At 35.3% G+C, this 18,727-nt stretch overlaps 3 protein-coding genes and 1 long non-coding RNA gene across 5 annotated transcripts; 1 reads left to right on the top strand and 3 right to left on the bottom strand.

Moving 5' to 3' along the window:
* Window positions 1-2,119: 2,119 nt before the first annotated feature.
* On the bottom strand, window positions 2,120-3,936 carry LOC110714266 (hydroquinone glucosyltransferase-like). The gene has a single exon (XM_021892765.1). The coding sequence runs from the start codon at window positions 3,731-3,733 to the stop codon at window positions 2,306-2,308; it is 1,428 nt and encodes a 475-aa protein (XP_021748457.1). The 5' UTR covers window positions 3,734-3,936; the 3' UTR covers window positions 2,120-2,305.
* Window positions 3,937-4,482: 546 nt separating this feature from the next.
* On the top strand, window positions 4,483-17,949 carry LOC110714045. 2 transcript variants are annotated; one of them, XR_002510100.1, is made up of 4 exons: window positions 4,483-4,668; window positions 4,997-5,127; window positions 6,142-6,204; window positions 8,986-9,004. It is a non-coding gene; the product is annotated as an uncharacterized LOC110714045 (long non-coding RNA). The 2 variants fall into 2 exon arrangements; XR_002510099.1 differs by lacking the exon at window positions 8,986-9,004 and adding an exon at window positions 17,738-17,949 and having other exon boundaries at window positions 4,484-4,668.
* Window positions 6,248-8,957, bottom strand: LOC110714044 (hydroquinone glucosyltransferase-like). Its single transcript, XM_021892506.1, has one exon. The coding sequence runs from the start codon at window positions 8,566-8,568 to the stop codon at window positions 7,759-7,761; it is 810 nt and encodes a 269-aa protein (XP_021748198.1). The 5' UTR covers window positions 8,569-8,957; the 3' UTR covers window positions 6,248-7,758.
* On the bottom strand, window positions 9,736-11,632 carry LOC110714043 (hydroquinone glucosyltransferase-like). Its single transcript, XM_021892505.1, has one exon. It carries the CDS (start codon window positions 11,334-11,336, stop codon window positions 10,011-10,013), a length of 1,326 nt encoding a protein of 441 aa, XP_021748197.1. The 5' UTR covers window positions 11,337-11,632; the 3' UTR covers window positions 9,736-10,010.
* Window positions 17,950-18,727: the final 778 nt, after the last annotated feature.

Here is an 18,727-nt window from a genome sequence, read left to right as displayed (position 1 = left end):
TCATTCTTACGTAAGCCTTGTGTTGTAATTAGCATATGTCAAACCCAATTTGAGTTTGTATACATCCAATTATTATGAGATGAGAAACTTCACCTAAATTGCCAGACCGATATCAATGTACTTGGTAGGCCTTTACTCGTCTTTAGTGTGGAGGACGATGACTTATTAGATTGGAACCTCATGAAAATTATGATGATAAACTTTTAGATGATAAAGGTATGTGAGGAAAGAGGAAATTTCCACCCTAAAAAGACCCTAATAGTAAGATGAATTTAAACTTGAAACTCTCATCAAGGTTGATAAGATTGTTTCATGGTTGACCGGTTTATCTCAATCGAGGTATGCATGGTTGATATGTAATGTTATTAATAATTAAAAATAGGCTAGGATGTGATTGAGATATGAAGCAAGTAATTCAAATTAATGACTACGGGTCTGTTTTGATTTACTAATCTGAGTTGTGCTGAACTGGACTGAATTGAATCAAGCTGAATTGAACTGAATTGAGCTGATCTGAACTGAAGTGTTTACGAGAGAAGAAAATTAGGAACTGAAATGAAATGAACTAAACTGAACTGATATTAAGCTGAAAAGAACATGCCCTACCTATTCAATTCATATTTATAGTTTAGTTAGATAAGGGACACCCAATTTAATTCAATTTACTACGGTGTTCATTGGAATCATATTTTTTGATGTTGCAAATATATTGTTTTACCTTATTTTTTATTGACCAAGTTATAGCAAAAATAACCCAAATGAAAATAAATAATGTTATATAGAAATTTATTAAGATTATAAAATTGGACATTGTTTCTACTATACTCTCATACAAAGTATATATTCAAACTTTTATTTAGCATACTTTAATTTGCTTAGGGTCTGTTCTCATTGACTGAAATGAACTGAACTGAACTGAACTGAAATAAATATTTTATAAGAGAAGGAAATTAAGCTGAAATGAACTGAACTGAACTTATTAGAGCTGAACTAAACTGAACTTATAAGAGCTAAACTGAAGTGAAAATAATCGTAGGAGAATCGGCCCTAAGTGTTTCATATGAATTGTATGAAATTAAAATAGCTAAAGTATTAAGGGAACAATTATTTGATAGTCCATATGAGTTTTGGTTTCATCTTGGTATGTTGACAACAATAGACAAAAGTGAGTAGGTGACGTAATGATGATCCTTGAATGACGCAATACAACACTGATGTGAGGGATTCTAGAAGGTGTGGGGGAGTCTTTTGTAGTTTTGTGTACTTGACCGTATGTGTATGATGATCCTGGCTACCTGCATATATTCCATGTGTTGTTTTTCTCATATCATCCTCCTTTCCTCCCGCTAACTTCCCTCTTTACCATGCATAAAATTAAATATACTGGTACTACGTAAGTTAGGGTCTATTCTGATTCATTGAACTAAGGTGAACTAATTTTATTAGAGATGATGAATTAAACTGAATTGAGTTGAACTGAATTGAAATGAAATGAATTGTTTATGAGAGAAAGAAATTAGGAAATGAAATGAAATGATTGAAGCTGAAGAAAACATACCCTTATTTCTTACCAAGATAAATACCATCTTCGTTCATTTTTAGAAGTGGAGTATCAATTTTTAAATAGGGGGAGTTTTTTTTATTAAATGCATCAATTTTCATTTTAGTTAATAAATTATCTCCATCTCTTTCATCACACGACTCTCTTTTTTCTTTTTCTCTACTGCCCTCATTTGCAAAACTATATAGGAGTCTGTATTTTTACAAGTGTTTGATAATTGACTTTGCATTCAGCGAAAAAATGAAAACGCTGCTATGAGTAGTTTTATTTTTTGGCTTTTAGCTTGTTGGCCCACAAATTATCTAATGAACAGCTAACAACTAAATCAAACACTTTTATAAACAACCAATTTCAAAAGCCGTTATAAATAACCAAACATTTCAGCTGATCAAACAAGCCAAGTGAACCAGTCAACCGCCAACAACCATTTGCCGAACAAGGCCTTAATCATCACTCTCAAGAATGAGGTTTGTATAAAGACATAAGGAGTAATAATTTTGTAAAAACGTGATAAAGTCAATAGAAAAATTATATATTCTTACTTTGTAGGTTAGTGTGAGATCAAAATCTGTAAAGAAAAAAGTAGGATACAAAAACTTGTGAAAAAGTAATTAAAGCAAGTAATTTGAACCACAAAGTATACATTAGTAGCACTTGATCTCAAACTCTCCGACATATTAAGGTAATAAAATAAGTTTATATGTGAAGAATCGCATCACAAAAATAGATCTTACAGCATCAAATTCATATGTTGGAACATTCCTTGGCCTTTGCCAACATCCATTCAGAAGCAACATCGTTTAACGATTTTGTGGAATCTCCGGTTTCACTAATAGCTCTTTTAGCACAATCACTCAATTCTTTCATTAGATTACGAATCCTCCTCCCATTTGCACCTAACATCAACTCTTTGACAACTTTAGCAACACGATCCGCTTCAACTATACCATGCTTGTTGATCTCAGGCCTTAGTGCCACCTCTAGTCCTTCCTCGAGTATAGTTGCATTCATGTTTTGCTCCGCATAGAGGGGCCATGCAATTAAAGGCATAACATGAATTACACTCTCTAAAATCGAGTTCCACCCACAATGAGTCAAAAACCCACCCGTTGACTTGTGACTTAGCACCTCGATTTGTGGGGCCCATGACGAGATTAAAAGTCCACGGTCCTTGGTCCGATTGACAAACCCATTAGGCAAGAACCCAAAAGATTCATCTTGATCATGGCCATTGTAGTATGACCCAAAAGACGATTCTTCATTTGGGCCTTTAACAACCCACAAAAACCTCACCCCACTTTTCTCCAGCCCAATTGCTAATTCACTAAGTTGGTCATAAGACAAAGTCCCCCCACTCCCAAATGATACAAACAAAACTGACCTAGATGGTTGTTGATCCAACCATCTTAAACACTCCAACCCACCCACCTTACAACCCATATCCATACCCGATCTCACTATCGGTCCAATCGGATAAACCGGGGGTCTATTCGGATCCTCGGTTTGCAAACCCCGGATAGCCCCAGGCTCAAGATCCAAAAAAGTGTTGATCAAAATCCCCTCTACCAAACCATACCTCTTTAGATGGTAAAAAATCCAAGAATAAGCCTCACTCTTACGGTCTTGAAGCCCATCCTCAAAATCTTTACCATGGATCGGTACGCACCCGGGTAAAATAACCGGGTCAACCATATCACGAAACTCACACGACACCGTTTCATGCAACTTAGGTAAGTGAAAAAGAAATAGCAAATACATAGCATTAGTAAAAAAATACAAGTAAGGCGGAACTCCTAGCTCCCTAGCAACGTCATACACCGGGGTACCAAAAAGATCAGTAACAACCGCGACAAGGCGTGGGAGGGCGGACAAAGCATCCCGAATAAACGGAACTGAGTGGACGACAACGAGGGAGATAACGACATCGAGGTCGTCGGTCTCTACGTGGGAGAGGTCAATTGGAGGGAGGTAGACGTAGGAAATGGCATTTGGGAGGGAAGAAAGCAAGGAACTTTGTGCTTCACTAGGTTGATCATTGACCCTAGAAGGTAGTATAAGTGTAATGGTGAAGTTGAAACGTGAGATTAAGATTTTAGCTAACTCAACGAATGAAATCAGATGTCCTATCCCAGGACTTGAGATTATTGCAACATTTAGTTGTTTTTGTTCCATTGTTTTAAGTTAGTTTTGAACTAACAAAAAATGGAATGAGTATGTAATAATGTATAATGGGTTGAATAATGTTAGATTTTATGGTGATAATGTAGGCAACTATTTAGTGTTATTAAATTGTTCGGAAAAAAAAAAAAACACTAGTGTTAAATTGTCTTCTCATTTAATTATGCAATGCTATATGTATTCATAATACACGATTACACGATGTCTTCTTAGGGCAACTTGCAAATTTATTTTGTGTTAATAAGCTAAGTCAACTAAAATAAATTATTACTGATAGATTAATTAGTATTCTTAAATCAAGGATCATACATAGGACTATAGGAGTAAACAAAGAGGATTAATGACTTTGGGCTATTTTATTTTTATTTTGTGATATGTACAAAGTACCATCGTTCTATTGTTGTGTATAATTGATATAGTATTGAATATAGTTCTAAAATCTGTTATAAGTCCAGAATCATCAATAACTATATACTAAAAGTGAAACCAAGAATGACATTTCCTATTAACAATTTACCCGTCTATTTTATTTTTCGATTTTATGCAGATTCAGATTAACCAGACTCAACCCAAAATCAACCCGAATATTTACTAACCCAAAAGCGACCCGACTTGAAATGACCTGACCTGAACGACCCGTTGCCAGGCCTATGCCCTATTTCCAAAAAAAAAAAAAAAAAAAAAAAAGGAAAAATGTTTACGAAATAGATTTCTAAGTTTGGGTTTAAGCCAAGGCCTGGGTAAGTGGGTAATATCTAAACCAAAGCCCATAATTGTAAATTTGGAGTTGGAGTTGGAGTTTTCGTCAATGGGATTCGTTCCTAATCTCACTGTCTTCCATCATCAAATCTTCTCCAATTTTGAGTTTCCTTGAATTTCGATTAAAGTTTTCTATTTCCCCCAAATTTTTCGTTCATCTTCATATTCTGGTAATTTCTCTTCAATTTCTTTATTCCGTTCTATTTCCCCTACTAATTATTTTAGATTAAGCTATGTTCATTTGTATTGATTATATATTAGTGTAATTTAGGTTTTGGTTTACTTGATTTCAATTTCTGGCAATTTAGTTGAGCAATTTAGCGTTTGTTATCAAATTAATCAATTAATTTACCAAATTTAGATTTAAGTTGAATGTGCTGAGTTGAATAAGTATTTACTCCTATTTGAATCTTTTCTGGGAATTTCGGTAAGTATTTCCAGATTCTGGTGATCACATAATTAATGTTTTTTCTTCCTTTTTTTTGATGAATATAAAAGGAGAAAGAAGAAAGAGAATTTTCGGAAACAAGATGATATACAGAAAGTGGAGTCTGTTGACCAGCACTGCGGTGATCACCAGTGGCATTGTTGGCGCCGTTGTCATCGGCAATCTCCTCTTTGTTCGCGAGGTTCGACATTCTTCTACCTAATCCTTTTGCTTTCCCTTTCGGTTTTGATTTTGATTTTGATTATGGTTTGATTTTGATTCTGCTTGATGTTATATTATTTGTGGTTGGATGGTTAAGCTAGACATCATTTTAATTATAATAAACTGACTATGATGACTGATGAGTAGACTGAATAATTAAGGCGAATTCGAGATAAATACTTAAGCTGAGGGTTTTCGATGTCATCGTTTTTCCTATGTTGGCATTGGCCTCGGCATAAATCATTAATAAAGAGTTTCAAATTCACTTCAGTTTGCTCTCTATTGTTTGCCTTCTTTTCGTTCTTGCGAATCTTTTAAGCTAAAACTATCGCTTAACTGAGGCAAATAATGGTTTTGGGTAGTGTGGTATCCAATTCTGTAGGTTATGATGTTTCTAGGGTAGTTAAGTTTTACATTTTTCAATGGCAGCATTGTTTTAGGAATAGTCCTCCGGATGATTGGTTTCTAACATTGGTTTGACATCTTCTTAACTTTAAAGCCAGACGATTGTTTGGATATTTATCCATTCCCACGGCCTGGCCTAATCCGTCCCTCGCCAGGCCTTTTTTTTGTTTTAACGGATTCATAGGATCTAGACTAAAAAAAACTATTTTTCTAACATATGACACCTTATACTCTTGTGTCTCAAAAGAACTGGGGTTAAGTGTTTGTTGCTTCATGTGTAGGATTCTTTTGATTTTTATGGAAACCGCTAGGAAACAGATTCCTTTGTGAATACTCTAATCTAGTATGAGACAATGAGACATTACTCAAGAATAATGGTGACTTAATTTGTTAAGATCTTTAGATGACTAGAGATTCAGGTTCTCTTTGTGGGATCAGGGGAGAGTAGCTTGCTAGTTTTCTTGGATGCTTATTAAATATAGTGGATGAAATTCTTGGAATGTTTGAAGCATCCTTATTTCATAAACTGTTTATGATGATTGACCATTTCATGTTATTATTTTGCTTATCCATGGTTTTGTAAATTTAGGATCCTCTCATGAAGCCAGTGCCAAAGAAACAGAACGAGTCTTCATCACAGTAGATCTGTTTTGTAAGTTTTGTGCTAAGAATGTTCTGAGTTTTTTCCTCATGTTTTTCAGTTTATCTTGTGAGTTAGGACTGATGGTTAAATGCTTGGTCGTCTAAGAAGTGGTTTTATATTCGAATAAGATTTGCTTTGTGATTATTGAAATCATTTGACATGTCATCCCTTCAAAATTATAAATGAAAAGTGCCTTGTTGAATCATTTTGCCGTTTTACCCTTGCCTTTTCATCGCATCTCCTTTTTTTCGCTCATGTTTACGAAGTAATTATTTTTCACTGTGTGATTGTAAGATGTTTGCATGTTTATAGGCATAAAGTTTTGGGGTGCTTTGTTCTATTGTAGACACTTAGTCAAGCGTAGTTTCATTCTTATCTTGTGTGAGTTGTGTTGATATGTGAGTTTCTATTGAAACCTTTTTCTACTCCAAGCACTGGACCAAATAACATGAAATAAGAGGCCCTGGAAAATGGGAGGTTTTGAGGGCTGTCAATTAGTTATACACTATTTTAGATGTTCGAACAAACTTGTCATTGAATTTCTTAAGATGCTGTTACTTTGAATGATGCATAGAAACTGCTGATGATGAACTGATTATGAGGACTCCCTTTGGTGAAATCCTTGTTTAACTTAAAATAAGGGGTTAGAATAAGCTGTTTAGTACTATGAAATTTGTGAAAATTGGTAAATTTAATTCAAACTTCAAACAACTAATACATGTTGAGACATTGCCTGACAAGTCATTCTTTGTATCTCTCCTAAGCGGTAATACAATAAAAAAGAAAATAAATGGGCATGTTTGGATTAGGGTTGGAGGCAAATAAAGAGATGAGAGGCAGTGCGCTGTGGTAGTGGCCAATGGGGGAGGAAGTACGGAGTTGTGTAAAATGAGGGTACCACTATTACCTCATCTATTATCACCTCTTTTTTGGAATTTAGACTTTGTTACTATTTGATGAACTTTGCCTATCCAAAACACGCCAAGTGAGAGTGGTTTCACCAAGCAACTTCATGGAATCCCCATTTTCACTTGTAGCCTTTTTAGCTAAATCACTTATTTTCTTCATCCTGTTGTAAGCAATCTTTCCTTCTTCACCCTCCATTAAATCCTTAACAACTTTAACAATTTCTTCAGCCTCAACAAGACCATGTTTGTTTGTATTAGGCCTTAGAGCCACCTTAAGCCCTTCAGTCAACATAACCACATTCATCTTTTGCTCAGCATAGAGTGGCCATGCAATTAAGGGTACCCCATGAACTATGCTTTCAAGAATCGAGTTCCATCCACAATGAGTCAAGAATCCTCCTATTGCTTTATGGCTCAATATCTCAATTTGTGGCGCCCAAGATGGGACCAATAGACCGAGATCCTTAATTCTTTCAACAAATCCTTTGGGTAGGAACTCATATTGATTTTCTTGTTTTCTAGCGCTGATTGTTGACCCTAAAGAGCACTTCTTGTCGGGGTTTTTAACAACCCATAAGAACTTATGCCCACTTCCCTCAAGTCCAGTGGCCAGTTCATTAAATTGCTCACACGACAAAGTCCCCCCACTTCCAAACTACACAAATACAACTGATCGGGGTGGCTGCTGGTCCAACCACATCAAGCACTCTGCTCCATCCTCAACCAGACCTGAACTTGATTGAATTATTGGCCCGATCGGGTAAACTGGAGGCCAATCTGGGTCTTCAGTTTGGAAAGCATGTATAGCACCCGGCTCCAGATCTAGAAAAGAATTGACAAATATTCCCTCAGCCCTCATATATTGCTTCATATGATGAAGCACCACCCTGTAGCTATCATCTTTACGATTCTGAGTGGACTCCGCGAAGTCTTTTCCATGGAGTGGCACACACCCAGGCAAAATCAACGGTTCAGGCATATCCCTGTACTCACACTCTATCATTGTGTCTAACTTTGGCAAATGAAAGGCAAACAATAAAGTCATTGCCGATGAAGTGAAAAACAAATAGGGGGGAATATTAAGCTCCCTTGCAACATCAAAGAGATCAGTGCCAAATAAATCAGTTACAAGGGCAACAACCTGGGCTTGTTGGACCAGAGAACTTAATACAGACCGGATGGAGGAGAGAGAGTGGAAGTGGGTGAGGGAGATGGTGTAGTCTTGGGTCGCATCTTGAGGTATATGAGTTGGGTTTAGGGGAGGGAGGAAGGAGTAGGAGATGAGCTTAGGAAGGGAGTCAAGGAAGGAGAGTTTAGCTTCAGTGGGAGGAAGTAAGAGAGTGACAGAGAAGCTGAAATGGGAGACGAGGAGTTTGGCGAATTCAACAAGTGGGATAATATGGCCTATGCCTAAGCTTGGAAGTATAACTACTCTAGGTTGAGGGAGTTGCTGCTGTCCTTCCATTTCTATCTTTAATCTTTTTGTAAGTATTCTCTTCAGGAAGAGTTCTTATATACTTGATCAATTATTAAACTTAGCTATTCCATTTATTATAAAGTTAAAGAAGATAACTTAAAAATTTTCAGTTCTATTGTCAGATTTGTCACTAATTTTGTATTTAAAATATGTCAGATGTCACTAATTGTGTATTTAAAATTATGTCAGATGTCATCAATTTTGTATTTAAAATTCTTTAATCATTCCTGGTATGGTATTTTACAAATTCAATTTGCAAATCATGGGAGACAATTTGGATATGAGAATCCACTTAACTACTTCCTAGCAGTAGTAGCTAACTAATGTGCTCTTCAATATTTTGCAAGAGTTGAATTACGTGGCCTAACTGCGTGATGTTCCTTATAATTGTCTTGAATTCCGAAGGTGCATTCTCCCTCCCCGTGTAAGGTGTAACCCTCAGCGTCATGTATGTCTTTATCATGGTGGAGGTGGATCCTGGATTCATTGCAGGGTTGCCAAGGCTTTAGGTCTGGGCTAGGCTGGATGCAAAGATTCTTGCAGCAGCACCTTCCTTTAACACTACTACTGGTCTTTTAGTACTCTACCCTATGGCTGCCTTACAATGTCTATTATCCCCATTTTTTACTCTGGGTTTTTTGCTGAATTAATGGCTGTTGCCTTCTTGCCTATTGTGAGGGTGGTTTTGATTGGATGGTACGGAGTCTGTGCTTTCTGATATGGTAAGAGTCTAAGCTACTTCTTGTTCACAATTTATCGATAATTTGATATCTATAATTTCTTCTCATATATAAAAACAATTAAGATATGGATTATGTACTTTCCTAAGGGCTAATAATAAGCATTACTTATGATTTAAAAAAAATAAATTATATGTAGTATATTGATTTTATTATAGGAATTTATGATAAAATTATACGTTGATTGGTTGTTTTCAACTGTAACTTATTTGCCGAGTTCCGGCAAAAGTAGCAATCCTGTAGGGGTAGCTACGTTTCCCTTGAAAATTAGCATTTTTTTAGCCATTTTTATTGTTCCATGTGGGTGGGGTTGGTTCAATGTGAAATACGGAGTATATTCATTATTTCCAACTGTATCACTCGCCATATCACATGGCAAATATGAATAGGATGATTGTAATACAACAAACCAATATTTAATGCTTTTTTCAATTTCATCCAGACAAAGAAATCTCATTGCCCTAATAATAAAACTAGTTACAGATTACAGTACAAACCAACTTTATTCCTTATCAAATACAGTAAAAGGTAGTCGTCGCCCTCGAGTCGTCGGTAAACAACAAACAAAAGTTGCATATGTAAAATGTTCTCCAATAAGTTTTAGACTCTTACCTACTTTTGACTCCATTTCTGAGCTACTTGGCTAAGAATTCTTGTTGAATCACCATCTTCACTTCTAGTCTTTCTTGCTTATTCACTCAATTCCTTCATCTTCTCCCTTGCTTTCTTCCCTTCTCCACCTTCCATCAACTCCTTGACAACTCTAGCTATCTCGTCTGCTTCGACAACTCCACTTTCTTTTGCCTTAGGCCGTAATGCCACCTTGATCCCTTCATTAAGCAACACGGCGCTCATCCTTTGCTCTGCATAGAGTGGCCAAGCAATCATAGGCAGCCCATAGACGATACTCTCTAAAGTCGAGTTCCACCCACAATGACTCAGGAACCCACCCGTAGACTTGTGGCTCAAAACCTTTAGTTGGGGGGCCCAAGATGGGACTAAAAGGCCACGATTCTTGATCCTATCCAAGCATCCCTTTGGGAGGAAACCAAATGAATCATCTTTGTCACTACCTTGGGTAAAAAATGAATCTTGACTAGAGTTACTAGGAGCCCTAACCACCCACAAAAACCTTTGCCCACTATTTTCTAACCCAATAGCTAACTCATTAATCTGCTCATTAGATAAAGTCCCTCCACTCCCAAAACAAACAAACAAAACCGAACCTGGTGGTTGCTGGTCCAACCAACTCAAACACTCTAACCCCTCGTTGGCCTCCCCACCCAAATCAGACTTGATGATTGGTCCGACCGGGTAAATTTCAGGCCTGTTCGGATCCTCGGTTTTCAAGGCATGAATAGCACCCGGTTCAAGGTCTAAGAACGTGTTTTCAAAAATTCCCTCAGCTAAAACATACCTCTTGATCTGATAAAGAAACACTCGATATGCCTCATCTTGACGGTCTCGAGCAGGATCAACAAAATCCTTACCATAGAGCGGCACACACCCGGGTAAAACCAAGGGTTCGACCATATCCCTATACTCACACGACACCGTTTCATGCAACTTAGGCATGTGGAAAAACGACAGTAAGCAGAACGCATTAGTAGTGAAGTACATGTAAGGCGGGACGTTAAACTCTCGTGCAACATCAAAGTAGTCGGTACCAAAAAGATCAGTAACGAGAGCAACAACATTGGTGAGTGAAGAGAGGGCTGAACGAACGTGGGAAAGACAATGGAAATGAGTCAGATGAATGGTGACTTCATGGGCTACATTAGAAGGTATTAGAGAGGAGTCGACACGAGGGAGAAACGTAAGGGAGATGGCAGGAGGTAAGGCCGAGAGGAAGGTGGTTTGCGCGGTGGTGGGTGGAGATGAAGATGGGAGGAGAAGCGAGATTGAGAAGTGGTGGTGGTGGTGGAGGAGCTTGGCGAATTCGACGACGGGGATAAGGTGGCCCATCCCTGGACTTGGGATTACTACTACGTGGGGTTTTTGGTTTGTTTCTTGCATTTTTTGCTTCTTGTGAATAGGTTTGGATTATTGTGTATGTTGTGAGTTTGTAGAAGACAGTTGAGTGATGTGAGGATTTTGATTTTTATAGGTATCAATTTATAAAGGATGGGAATATCTTTACTCTTTAGTGATTAGGTTTGGCATAAGAGGGTCCCAATTGGCCAATTGACTCTCAGATTTGATTACTCTGTATCTCAGACCTTCCGAACAATTTCAATTGATAATATAATACAACAATAATTAATACAAGTATAATTATTGTAATTAATGTGTAAAAATAAATATTATTGTAATTAATAATAAGGAGTACAATAAAATAGTATTTTGTACTTATAATACAAAGTACTTGTAATTAGGGTAATGTTATATGTAGCCCTAAGGGCTATATATAAGCATTAAATATACTTTTGAAAAATGTATAAAATTAGGAATTCGTGACAAAAATACGCGTAAATAAGTGTTATTAGTGTTTATATTTTGATGATTTCTTAACTTTTTACGATTTTCAAGTGTAAATTTAATGCTTATATGTAGCCCTAAGGGGTATGTATAAACCTGGGCACCGTGCCGGGCCGGGCCGTCGCGGGTCACGGGCTGGTTCGTGTCGTGCCCGTCGTGCCGGCGGGCCCAAGATTTCGTGTCGTGCCGTGCCGACCATTTTCACAGGCCAGCCCACGGCACGGCACGACCCTCGTGCCTGGCGGGCTCGTGCCGTGCCGGCCACGTGCCGGACTGCGGGCTGGTGCAGTTTTCAAATAATTTTTTTTTTCTTTTTTTATTTTTTTATGACAACATTATAAATTAATAAGTTTATAATGTATATAAGTTATGAATTTTATAATTATAAGTTGAATATTTATGTTTTATAATTTGTATATTCAATATTTATATTTATATATTTACTTTATACTATTACTTTAAAATTTAATGTTTATGATTTATTAGTAATTGGTATAATTTTATTTTATTTTAATATGAATTTACAAATTGTAACAAAACGGGGAAAAAAGGCAAATTGGACTTTGGACGTGAATAATGCGTACTTTATATTATTATTATTTGAGTTGAGAAAATTGTACAATGATAACAATGATAAAAATCATACAATGATGGTATTAAACAAAAATTGGAAAATGATAAAATTGATATTTTTAAAATCGTACAATATACAATAATTGTCTATTCTTCTTCTCCTTCTTCTTGCTCGTCTTCGTCTTCGCCTTCGCCTTCAAGGTCATCGGCTAGTTGCATAGATTGGGAACTAGCCGAACCCGAACCGGAAGCGGAGGTTCCTTCTTCGTTGTCGTTGTGGTCGTAAGAACGGTCTTGTGAGCGATTTTCCGCATCCAACCAATCTTTGAAACACACGCACATTTCTAGTGTTTCGGGTTTTAGACTTGTTCTTCTATCGTCTAAAACCCTTCCGGATGCGCTGAAAGCTCGTTCGGAGGCGACGGAGGAAACTTGGATAGCAAGAATGTCTCGTGCCATTGCCGCCAAAGTTGGATGCTTCGAGCTTTGTTGTTTCCACCATGCAAGGAGGTCGAGGCTGTTTATCTCATCGTCGTCCATGCCTTTGGTGAAGTCGTAACTCAGGTACATCTGCAACTCCGAGACGTCGCTTTGCGTTCTCCTGATTGATGAATCACCTGAAAACCTTGAAATCAAGTTAGTAGCTTGTGAAAATAAATGTTTGGCCTTCTTACTTACGTTTTTGGATGGTTGGGAAGGCCCTGAGCGAGGAACGGTGCCATATTTGGCTTCATAGACTCTATATAAAGCAAAAAACTGATCCTTCACATTAGTCTTATAGTTTTCTACATCATCGTCAAGAAACATGCATTGAAAGTAAATGTCAACTAACATAAATGTGTTTTCATTATAATATTTACGCCACTTTTTTTCCATTGCTGGAAGATACTGATCATAATCACTTTGATGGCGATGATCAGCGAAAAGTTGGGCGAGTAAGCATGCATTAGAAAGAAAGTTTTGAGCACAAGGATTGTAAACAGTAGAAAAACAATACGTCATGTTATATAATAACTGTAAAAATTGCATATATCTTTCACAGTTATTCCAATCATCATCATACAAAGCATTTTGTGGAAATTTTTGGTTGTAAAATAATGTTAACGGGCCCTTGTACTCAATTGCCTTTGTTAACATGTCATAGGTGGAATTCCACCTAGTTGGGCAATCGGTTCTAATTTTTATTACCCTTATCTTTTGTTGTTTTAGAAAACTCTTCCATTCTTGGTATCTCATGTTAGAGCTATTAATAGACATAATAGCATCTCTGATTTTGCTGTAGTATGGGCCAATTGCCCGTACTCCATCCTGTACACATAAGTTAAGTACATGGCAAACACATCTAGTATGAAGAACTTCACCGTCTAATAGTACATCGGTTAAGTTTTGTTTGATAAGATTAGTTGTGTATGTCATAGAGGTTGCATTATCAAAAGTCATAGACATCATTTTATCTCGAAGGTTGTATTCGTCTATTGCTTGCATTAAATGGCGAGCAATGTTAATGCCGGTGTGTGGGTATTCCAGCATTTTGAAATGTATTATTCTTTTTTGTAACATCCATTGATCATCTACCCAATGGCAAGTAAATGGCTCATAGCCCGGGGGGAAGTAAATGGGGTCATTGGTTTGACTCGTAATTTGGGGGCTCGTTGTATTTGGTGGTTCCCTAGAACTACTACTACGGATAAGTCGGCCTTTCCCCCTAGACCTAGATGATGGGTTGTTCGATGCCATAATTAACAATTAATTTTTTAATAAAAAGTGGTTAACTATAATAATAATAATTAATAACAACAATTTTAACAATAAAAATATCAATAATATTAATAACAACAACTATAACAATAACAATAACAACAAAAATAAATAATAACAACAATTGTAACAATAATAATAATTAATAACAACAATTATAACAACAACAATAACAATTAACAACAATAGTAATTAAACAAGATTATTCTAATAATAACAATAAAACAATAATAAATTTAAGATTAGTTTAGATCTTACAACCGTGCTTCAACGCTCCACTAATTACGATTACGAACTTTTTAATTTTTTCCGATATTAGGAAAATAATTAGAGAATTTAAGAGAATAATTAGAGAATTTAAGAAAATAAGGATTATTAGAGATTTAGAGAATATAAGAGATAAGAAGAAGAGATTGTGATTTTGTGATTTGGGAATGAAATGGAGGTGAGTATTTATAGAATTTTTGGGGAGCAAATTGGCAAAAAACTAGCCGTTTTTAGCCGTTTTTTTGGCTTATTAAGGAGCTAGAATAAACGGTAACATTACCGTTGGCCCGCGGGCCGTGCCTGCGGGCCGGCACGACAGGCCAGCACGGCGGGCCATGCCCGTGCTCGTGCCGGGCCGTGCCTGGGAATTCTCAACCCTGTCCGTGGCACGGCCCGTGGCACGGGAGTTGAACTTCGTGTCGTGCCGTGCTTGAATTCGGGCTGTGCCGAACGGCGGGCCGTGCCGGGCGGCACGCGGGCCAACCCGGCCCGTGCCCAGGTTTAGGTATGTATAACATTTTCCAAAAATTTAAAAGGGATTATGTGATCATCAATTTCACTTTTTCCATATCATGATTGATTTTAAAGTGATAAGAGTTTTTTTTTTTTATAACATTCGTTTACGTCATCTGATTTTTATTAACGATTGCATTTGCTCCTACATTCATTTTGTATTAATTATTATGTGTTACTTCCTCCGTTTCTTTTTAGTTGACACGTTTCTTTAGTAACATTTGTCAATGCACTTATTCAATCATTAATATCTTAATTATCGATAAGCAAAAATTTTGAAAAGTTGATATTTTGAAAGTATATAACGTGACGAATCTAATAAGATCTCACATGACTATATTTTTCATTACATATGAAGCACAAAACACGGTCAAAGGGAGATGTGTGAATATTGCTAAAGTCAAAACGTGTAAACTAAATAAAAACAGAGGTAGTATTTACTATGGAGTACTCATAATTATTTACTACTCCGTCCGTAATTTCAATCCCTCCCGTCATCGCTCTATACTTTTCTCTCTCTCTCTCTCTCCTAGTTAATGGCCTCTGCATTTAGTGTGCCTTTTCCGTGTAGCAATTAACACGGTGGAAGTATATTTAATTTTGTGTACCCCCAATGTTATAATGTACTACCTTCAAATTTTTTTGTTGCAATTTTGGGTATTATTTGTGAAATATAAAATATTACAAAGTTGCGACAAAAAAAAAAAATCGGAGGCAGTATCATTTTAGGTGCCTTTATATGTTTGTCATATTTCACATCTTCATAATTATTAAGATATATAAAAAGGCTTTTATATCCTCTTTTTTTTTTTTTCTTTTTTTGTCCTTATTAAGTCATCTTCCTATTTTACTCTAACATCAATCAATAACTATATACTAAAAGACACACCAACAATGACACGTGTCATTTTCTGGTGTGTCCTTAGTTTTTTTTTTTATTAAAAAAATATTTTGGAAACAAATCTTATACAATACATAAATAAAAGATAACAAATTTATACACAATTAAAAGATTTGATGTATATTTCCATAATATATTATCAACTATATAAAAAAAATAGATTTTTTTTATAGAATTTGTGTCAAATATTACTAGAAGGATTCTATTTTTATTTTCATTTTAATTTAATTATATATTAAAAGCTCCAAGAAAGTAATTCGAATATCAAATATTAAAAAATTACTTAAAATAAAAGATTTGATTTATCCTTCCAAAAAAAAAATAACAACTTTAAATTTAAGCAAAAAAGAAAAGAAAAAAAAATTATTAACATAATTTTTAATGTCCTACGTTTTAATAAATTCATTTAGTGAAATCAAATATATACAAAAATATATGCATATTAACAAATGCATATTTTTAAAATCATGTCTTGCCAATGGGCAGTGGCTAATTATCACCTTTTACATACCCCCGGGAGCACATAGAGGTATGTGTAGGCAAAAGTAGTTTTAAAGAGAATATACTAGCTAATAGACTCTTTCATAAATTAAGCATAATATTTTAAACAAATTTTTATTTTATAACTAAATGTAGTATTAATATGAAACAATTATTAAAAATAACCGTGCATGGCACGTGACCTAACCTAGTTTGCCATAAAAATTGTGTCTAACTTTGGACTAATGTAATGTTTTACACTCTTAAATCTATCCATTAATTTTTCCCATATATTTTAATTATTTTATAATTGAAAATGTCTCTTTTCTATTCACTTTAGTAGTTTATTAATTGAAAATTTTACGTTTTCATATTCTTTCAATTACTTGACATTTTCATCCTTAATTCTCGTAATTTTCCTTTAAAAGTGACAAACTAAAAGGGAAGGAGGGAGTATAATATACTCGAGTATCTCATATGAACTTTTTTGTGTGTGTGTGTGTTTTTGAAAGAGGAGTTTTTCGTTTTTGACTTGAGGTAATGTTGAGAATTGAAAAGGAAATGACGGCAGAACATTCATTTTCCAAAATACAGTGTGCCAACTGCCTAAGACGTTTAAATAAGACGGCGTCGCTAATAAGATGAGGTTTAATACGTCAGTCTAGCTTCATCTTGCGTGTATATATGATACTCGCAATTTAATAAAACCAATCGAAGTTTAATTAGCAGCTTTCTTTAATTGTGTCTTGTACTGTTGTACAATTGATATATCACAAACTCTTAAAAAAATCGGGTGTACAATAATTATTGTACATCCATTATAAAAATAACCTAAAGTGATTAAAAGTTACCCCTAAAATGAATAAAAGTTACCCCAATATGCGTTAAAGTAGCTTAATTTAAATAAAAATTATCTACGCTTTATTAGTAAAGAATCACATTTTAAATGACTAAAAATCAATTATTAGTGATTGAATGTAATTAAATTACCTTTATAAAACTTTTCTTGTTGTTGATTTATATAAAAATTGTATTATGTTTAAAGTTACCCAAAAAAAAACAAAAAGTTACCCTAAAATTAGCTAAAAGTTACCCTTATACTACTCGATGTACACTAATATTAGTGTAAACCGGATATATACAAAAGTTTTTGTTGATATATACGTAAGCTCACGTTTCATTAGAAAAGATATTATAAATAGAATAGAAGTTTATGGTAAGCTAATCACTCAAACAAAATTTTAAATCCAAAATAGATCGATCCATTATTAGAATGGTGTCCCTCAAATATATGAAGCTATTTATATTTGGGTTACTACTTATATTCATGGCATCTAGTAATGATACTTAATCTCTTCCTTAATCAGTTACTCGTTATTGAATTGCTAACTAAAATTTAGTGCTCGTATTAATTAATTAATGTGTCAGTTAATTGTAAACTTTGCAGATTTGGCAATAGGGCAGGGGTGCACCTTCAAAGGTTATGGATGTGTAGTAACATAAGTTCATGTTGAAATTTGTATTGTAATTATTATTACTATATCTGTTAAATATTATGTGCAATTTTAAAATATTTAATATCTCATAAATAATACTTCAAAGTTACATATGCATTTAATGGAGGTTTTATTATTATTATTATTATTATTATTATTATTATTATTATTATATATGGGAGGATGGACGAATTAATAATTCTGAATTCTTGCTGGAGCAGTTAAACATTTCAGCAAAAATGTCAGAGATTTTTAGCAGAAAATTCAAGACTTGTAGAAAATTCAACGTTCAAATTAAAACATTAAATATAATCACAAATTTCAAACAGAGCAATCAACAATTTCAACAGAAAAATAAGAATTTTCAAGGAGGTGGTAAGCTTCTTTCGAAGAAAATTTAGAATTTTTGTAGTGCATCAGAATTTTCAGCGGGGCGATCAAAGCTTTCGGTCAGAAGAAGGAAGATTTTTCAGTAAGGCGATCGATATTTTCAGCCTGAAAAGTCAAGATTTTTTAAACTAGAACAACCAAGATATTTATCTTGGTAGCCAGATTTTTCATTCCGAAGCAATCTAACAAGAAGGAAAAGATGCATCATGCCAAAAATCAATGTCTCCTTAAAGTCTTAGAACCGCCATCTCTACAACGCTCCATCTCTTGGGGGTTAGTTATGTGGAATGACACCCTCCGAGTCATTTGACTAATAAACCTGGCTCTTAAAAAAATCGATCCCGCTTCACGGGGTTCCTCAAAACCACTCCCGGGGGCACTTTACATTCTCTCTCTTGCTGGTCCTCCAGTGGTGCAAACAGAGGCTCCAATTGTTCAGCCCGAGATCCCAGCATGCAGCCCGAGACTCCAACAGTGCATTTAGTGATTAGAATATTCTCATTGGAGTACACCCAAAACAATAACAATAATAACTACAATATCAATAACAA

The sequence above is a fragment of the Chenopodium quinoa genome, unplaced genomic scaffold (genome assembly GCF_001683475.1).
Source record: "Chenopodium quinoa cultivar QQ74 unplaced genomic scaffold, ASM168347v1, whole genome shotgun sequence".
Classification (NCBI taxonomy): Eukaryota; Viridiplantae; Streptophyta; class Magnoliopsida; order Caryophyllales; family Amaranthaceae; genus Chenopodium; species Chenopodium quinoa.
Note: the sequence above shows the minus strand (reverse complement) of the source record. Positions and strands in the feature narration are given on the sequence as shown.